General features: G+C 29.6%; 1 protein-coding gene and 1 long non-coding RNA gene across 2 annotated transcripts; both read right to left on the bottom strand.

Annotated features, from left to right (window-relative positions):
• Positions 1-426: 426 nt before the first annotated feature.
• On the bottom strand, positions 427-3030 carry LOC107892239 (terpene synthase 10). Its single transcript, XM_016817263.2, has 7 exons — positions 2699-3030; positions 2317-2587; positions 1853-2231; positions 1535-1753; positions 1232-1370; positions 903-1148; positions 427-812 (listed from the first exon to the last, which is right to left on the bottom strand). Exons 1-7 carry the CDS (start codon positions 2921-2923, stop codon positions 510-512), a joined length of 1782 nt encoding a protein of 593 aa, XP_016672752.1. The 5' UTR covers positions 2924-3030; the 3' UTR covers positions 427-509.
• Positions 3031-6172: 3142 nt separating this feature from the next.
• On the bottom strand, positions 6173-6763 carry LOC121221138 (uncharacterized). Its single transcript, XR_005918524.1, has 2 exons — positions 6586-6763; positions 6173-6394 (listed from the first exon to the last, which is right to left on the bottom strand). It is a non-coding gene; the product is annotated as an uncharacterized lncRNA (long non-coding RNA).
• Positions 6764-7288: the final 525 nt, after the last annotated feature.

Genomic DNA, 7288 nt, shown 5'->3' with positions numbered 1-7288 from the left:
TTGGTTATTATTATTTTTTATTCGTGTATTTTTTACTTAAGTTTTGAGAAATGGGTCTCTTTATCTTGAGACATTCAAAGCTAGTATTCAAATTTGAGTACAAAAGAGATAAGTCTCATGACTTAACCCTTGTGTCTCGAAACAAGAGCCCATGTATTGATACATTACCCCATGTATAGAGACATAACTTGCAGATTTTACAGTTTGGGCCCCTAATAAACAAGTGCCCATGTATTGATATATTGTCTGGAAACCTGTTTTGTTTGTTATGATTTGTTGCTGCTTGAAATATTTTATACTTTGAATAAAACTCAAATTTATATGGGTTTTAACTTTATGTTTGATCGGTTGTTGTTGCGTTGATGACAAATGTGTTGCTCTTTGTTCCACCAGGCCTCCGAACCAAATAATAGGCATTATAATAAATATCAAAAACACTTTTTTATTTATAAAAAAAGTAAATTTTTTTTGTTACAATTACTTGCAATTTCATCTTCTAGTTAGGTTTTTCACGACAAATAAGGAATAGATGAAACAAGTAATAATAATACACGATCTTTGGTCTCTTGATCCTCAACCCCATGACCGTCACCATATTGGTACATGCATTGAGCCATCCTTGCTAGGTTCAATGCAATATGTTTAAACGGAAGAGATAAGGAGGATTGAGACATTAGAGATTCTTCATTCATCCTTTTCCATGTTGCATCAATTAACGTCTTTACTTGCTTACGAGATTCCTCTTCAGAACAACCAGTTTCATGCATGTAACATTGAATTGATTTGGAGACATCACCTCTTTTCAATTCACCCTAATCAACAAACACATACATAGAAAAAGTATCTAGATATGTGAATCAAACAAAAAAAATAAATTAACTAAGTGTACATATATTGCATACCACAGATGTACCAAGATCATCAGCAAGTCGTAAAATCATAGAAGAGCCATAAATTAGATTGGAATCATCCTTCCAGTACTCCAAGCACTCCTTTTTTGTTATATTTGATGAGAAAAAAACATGTGATAGTATAACGGGAGCCGAAATAGAAATCCATGCATTATCAATATACTCTTTAAATGTTGGAATGTATCCACTGTAATACCACTTTGCCTCCACTAAATAAGATTTGCATAACTCTGCCCACTGAACACATAATAACTCTTTTTTAATATGTAAAAATTGAAGGAAAATGGTTACGAATCAAAACTAAGATGAGAACTTAGTACCGCTTTTTTCAAGAAAGGAATGGTATGAAATCCATGTTCCTTGAGATTATCAAATGCTATTTCGTTTATGGAGTTGTAAAGAGCAAGGAAACATATCTTCATATATTCTGGGAGAAGCTCCATCGTACTTGTATCCCATCTAAAATTACAACATTATACCAAAAAAATATTAAACACAACTTAAAAGTTCTTGTCTAATATTCTTAGATTTGGATTTTTTTTTTTTTACTTTATATCCAACTTTATATCCAATTGCTGAAGTGGGGGAAAATAATACTAAACTATAGAAAAGCCATATCCTACCTCTCAACAGCTTGAGTGAAAAGCTCTAACTCGTCCAATGTACCATACACATCATACACATCATCAATACTTGTTATTAATGCGTTAACCTTTGTTAGAGTTCTTCTAAGGTTCCCAAAATGAGGATCAAATGCAAGGCCCACTGTCCATAGAAAGTTCTCCATCAACCTGTCTCTTGCAAACGGTAGCTTTTCTCCCAGACCTATATCCCTCCACCACCTGCACCATCGTTTCATTTCAAAAGATTAGATGACAAATATATATGTGTGTATTTAATTAATAAAATTCCATCCTTTGTTAGACCATGGATGCACTTACGTGGAAGCATATCTTAGATCATCCTGGTGCACGGCTTGCACAATATTAAAGTCCAATTTAGCAAGCTCCAAAAGCATAGGATTTCTTTCCTCTCTTTTCTCGTACACATCTATAAACCACCTGGCTTCCAACCTTGACACTCTCCAATGTAGAGGAAGTTCCAACGCATGCTCCACTAGCAGCCTAACATATTCATCTAACTTCTTTTGCTTCAAATATTGTTGAAGCTGTTTAGCCGCGAAATCCCTTGCAATGTCTAAGATACCTTCACCCTCCATGCAAAGGTGTGAAGCTTCATACAAGTTTAGAAGCCCTTTGCAGTCCTCACGGAGACTCGACTTCAAATTCCCCATCTCGTCCATGAAACCGGAGAAAACCTCTGGACGTATAACAAATTTTATATGTTTATAATTATTACTATTTTTACAGCAGTTTGTTTTATACAAAATCTCTGCACTTCTTACCTTGAGTAACGTTATAACCATGTTGCCTTAGGAGCCTAAATCCAAGTGCTGTAGCAGATAAGCTGCCTTCCTTCCATAAAACCTTGCTCTGATCGGCCCTTACATGAATATCCTCCAAAATCCTCTTGGTTTCATTCTGAAAATGATAAGATAAACCGAGCCTCTGCAAGGTATCGATCAGCTCAAGTTTCTCTACAGGGTCCATAACATTCTCAAGCATCATTCTCACTTCCCCCACTAGTCTTATTGCTTTTTCATTAAATGATTCCGCCTGCATGGGAAGTAAATATATTCTCAGCTTGCATAAAAAATTGCATAATATATCATCTTTGTATCTTTAAAGTAATTTCTATGCTAATGTAAATAATATATATATATATACCAGATAGTCGCTCTTGAGCGACTGAATATAATCGTACTCCCAAATGGGAGGATGGTAATTAGCAGACCGTCTAACAATCTTTTGATCCGAAACATTTGCCGTAGCAACAGCTTTGGAGGCTCCAACAACACTAAGGTTGTTGACATTTGATCTGTTGGAGGTGCCTTTACTATGCGATCTGATGAAACTGCTGCTAGGAACTGCAGTTAGGAGACGAAGGGCCATGACCAAAGCTCCACTTAGCCAACTTCAAAAAGATTGATTCAAATTTAGAGATTAGCTCTACTTTACTTTACAAAACAAGAAGATTGATTAAACTTTGTGTGCAAAAACCAACGCCTGTCACCACGTTTATATAATCAGTTAATGCTAGTTTATTTTTTACTAAATATTTGTTCAAGAAGAACCAACACGTAATTCACGTGGGTAGATTGCAAAAAGCAATAATTAAGGCTTTATCGTTATTGATGTTTTAAATAATTTTAGTTTAATCTTTAGTTTTTTTTAATAAAATACTTACTAAATACACGCAAATATATTAAATCAGAGATATTTGATAATGCTCGTATAGTTGAAGAATTTTTAAAGATTTTGTTCACTATAGTTGCTTTGTTGCACTAGTGTTTTTATATGTTTTTATATATATATAATAAAGAAGGTAATTAAGTGCCTTCATTTATTCTTTACAAAGGAATTATCCAATTTAGTTTCTAACAAAACTTTTCTAATATAAAAAGTAGTAGGAAAATCAATAATTGAAAGGTTAGATTGCTCTTTTGGACAAGTTTTTACTATCCAACCAACAATCACATTCCTCTCTCTTCAAATAAATTAGAACTTTACCATTTAAAAGTACCTTTTAACCGCAAAAATCTTCTGAATCAAACCTTTCCCAGATTTATTGATAAGGCACTCCATTGCCTCTCAACAATCATTTTCCACAATAACTTTCTTAAATTTTCTTTTTTACTGTGTATGATGATTAGGTTTTGAGGCTTGTATCTCCACTGTTTTGCAGTATTATTATTATTATTATTATTATTATTATTATTATTATTATTGGTAAACTATATCAATACTCCTTAAACTTTGCTTAAAATTAAATTTCAATCACCTAATTTTCAAAATTTATATAATTGTCAGTAACATCATTGAATTGTTACATTTGGCCACTCGTTTGTTAACTTCTATTAATGGAATGACATGACACATTAATTTAAAGGGTTAATAACTATTTCACTCTTGAAGTATGGGTAAAATATTATTTTGATAATTTTAAAAATTTTCTTAATAATAAATTCTAAAAATCATAAAATTTAATTTTAATTTTTATATTATTATTTTTTTAACAATAATTTTAAAATTTAAAATAAATTAAATTTTTATGCTTTTAAAATTCTTCTTAACAATAATTCTATAAAAATAAATTTAAAATAATTAAATTTATAAAATAAATTCTAAAAATTATATATATATATATAATCCATGAGTAATGTCGCTTCACTGACTCTAAAAATAAAAAAAATAATTTTAAATTTTGTTACATGGTCTTAAACTGGTATCAAATAGCCTAAGTTCTGTTTCGGTCAAAATCTTGATCTGTTTAAGCCATTTCGGAGTGTTTTGGCCTGTTCGGTCAATACCGACTTGTACTATATATGCGCACCAACCCTGTACAATTTTTTTTATATTTTAAACTAATTTTTTTATTTTAACCATTTTAAATTTTCTTTAATTATATATAAAATTAAAAGCTATTAAATTAAATTATTGGACCTAGTTAATAATTTTAAAACTTATAGTCACATATAAATATATTTATATGAATAAAATTGAGATATAATAGCACGCACATGAAATATATAATTTTTTTATCAAAATAATATATAATTTTTTAAGAAACTAAAAATAATAGATTATAAATATGTATGAAAAATATTTAAATGGATATATAATTTACCAAAAAAACTAAAAATGAGACTATATATATATGAAAAATATTTAAAATATTGATAAACTCGAAATAGTATATCAAAACGTGCTGGTATTAATACACACAAGTACTGAGGCAAAAATGTTACGTCCATCGGTATGGTACTATCTTGGTTAACAATTCATTTGTGATTATTGAACATGTAAAGATAAAGATAAACAAAGTTTAGATTGAAGATTTTTTATACAATCCAAGTTTCTTTATTAAAAAATGATTTTTAAAAAGAGTTTGATACTAAAAAAAATCTTGACTTGAAAATAAATTGAAACTATTATAGTAAAATGAGTGGTTGTAATTTAACAATATGTATATGCATATATATATATATATGCATAGCTTGTTTAAGTTGATGGTATGCGTTTTGAGATTTTGTGTAAAACAAACTATAATATTTCTAATATTTCAAAATGAAATAGTTTTAATTTAGATTCCATGTAAAGTGACCTAAATGCATTTTATATGAAAAATTTGTACTTTTAGCTCATTTTTGTCTCATTGTTTTACTTTACTATTTTCAAAGCAATTAATACCTCAATTTTTTTCATAATTAATTTTTATCATCCATAATCATTAATAGTCCATGCATAAATTTACATTTATACTTTTCTCGATAAAATAAAAAATTTTAATTTAATCCTTAAACTTTCATTTTCATTCAATTCAGTTCCAAAAATCTTCTTTCCTTACACTCATTTACTACTCTGATCGTATATAACTTCATTAATGATTTTCAACTCATTTCTTTATTGTTGGGTAATTTACACTTTAAATCATTCTAATTTTCAAAACTTGCAATATAGTCCCAAAATTGACTTCTATCATAACAACATTTATTCCAAGTCATCCTCGTGTCAGAAAATACTTAAAAACTCCTATTTCCTTAATTTGGTTAAATTGCAGTTCAACCCTCTAATTTCACAAAATTTACAAATTGAACCCTTAATGCTATTCACAATCATTCTCTCAAAATTTCTTTTCGACTAGTCAAAAACAAATTGAGGCGTTAGGCTGGCCTTAACCATCGATGTTATATTAGCTAGGTTTGGGTAATTGAGGGACTCGATTGCTAAAGTCAACTCTTGTATTTTTCCTAGTATTTTGCTAACCAATTGTTACTTAGACTACAATTATTATAAATTAAGTAATTTGTCTAGTTATTAGCCTAAATAATAATTTTCCTAATTTAAATTACTACCCTTTAACCAATTCATGGCAGAAATTCAAGTAACACAATAGATAATCTTGAAAACCAAAATTAATAAGAGATCCTAATAAAATGACTTGTATTAGATTCTCAAATATTTTGTTGAAGATCCACAAGAAAAGAATCCGATGTAATTGAGTACAAGCTAATGGAAATGTAAGCTAGAGAAAATATAAAATTTCTAAATCTTATGAAATAAAAAGTTGTTGTCTCCAAATGGTTACAGGGCTTTTTTTTCTAAGATAAAGTCAGATTACACAGAATTGACCAAAAGAAATTTAAGAAAAACATAACATTTTGTAAATCTCAATATGACCCAGCATCGTGACTCAAGCTTTATCATTACAATGCATAATGCTGCTCACCGCTCAAATTTTCTTCCTTCGCTTTACCTACTTTGCATTCTGCAATCGGCTTTTCCATTTGAAATGCATCCAATCTTACATGTAAAGGCTTGCAACTGCTGAGATACAAGCCATGTTGTTCTTGAAAGGAGTGACTAAGAGAAGAGAGTGGACACTCCTTTTAAGTATTGCTATAAACAAGAACAAAACAAGGGATACAAGGAAAGTTTATGTAGTTCGGTTTCTCTATGTCTATGAAGATTAGCTTAGTGAGAAATATTTGCTATCTTCAACACTTACAACAAGTTATCTTAAATCTATTACAGACTCGTGACAATTTCCTCACCTTTGTACCCTGAAGATTGATACTCTCACCACTAAATTCACCCCTGTGAACAAAGCAATAATAAAATAAAATAAGAACATTGGAACGATAGAAATGTGCAAGTGTACACTATCGTATCAAGTAATAAAGTGACAAGTAAATGTCGAGTTACCATACCCACAGGGACTGTGAAAGAAAAATATTTATGAAATGTAAATCAAACACTTTGGTGATAGGATATGTTTTTTTGAAGAAGTGATTTAAAAAATAAAAATTAACTAAGTAATAAAAATAAAAAGTAAAAATTCCAATGCACGATTTCAAAAAGATGACTTTAATCAATATGGCATAATTCTGTTAGATCAATTACATTCCTTAACTTAGAATTACAAAACCCATGTTCATATTGTTACGAGTATTTTCACGGCAACTTGGTAATTTGTTAACTACAACAAATACATACTTACTAAATTAACCAACCACTTGAACATTTCTCAATGTCAATCCAAACAATTAATCAATCTTCATAAGCACATATAAGATTAAGTGAGGTAACAATATATTTCTATATTGAAATAGTTTAATCACAATAATCTTGCAAGTTATGCAAGGCTAATGTATCGTTTAATATCGTTGGTAATTTAACCTTCAGCTACCTTAGAAGATTAAACATGCACCAATTAAATATTCTGTCAATTAATTACAATTTCAATACACTTAATAA

This window comes from Gossypium hirsutum, chromosome D09 (assembly GCF_007990345.1).
Source record: "Gossypium hirsutum isolate 1008001.06 chromosome D09, Gossypium_hirsutum_v2.1, whole genome shotgun sequence".
In the NCBI taxonomy this organism is placed as follows: Eukaryota; Viridiplantae; Streptophyta; class Magnoliopsida; order Malvales; family Malvaceae; genus Gossypium; species Gossypium hirsutum.
The sequence above is the reverse complement of the archived record's forward strand: the minus strand, read 5'-3'. Positions and strand labels throughout refer to the sequence as shown.

Bases quoted from the DNA above. Each gene is read 5' to 3' on its own strand.
- LOC107892239 (XM_016817263.2), bottom strand. From the start codon at position 2,923: ATGGCCCTTCGTCTCCTAACTGCAGTTCCTAGCAGCAGTTTCATCAGA. The intron at 2,588-2,698 runs GTATATATATAT...CTTCCCATGCAG, and splicing joins CGCTCAAGAGCGACTATCTG to GCGGAATCATTTAATGAAAA. The intron at 1,149-1,231 runs GTACTAAGTTCT...TTATGTGTTCAG, and splicing joins TTCCTTTCTTGAAAAAAGCG to TGGGCAGAGTTATGCAAATC.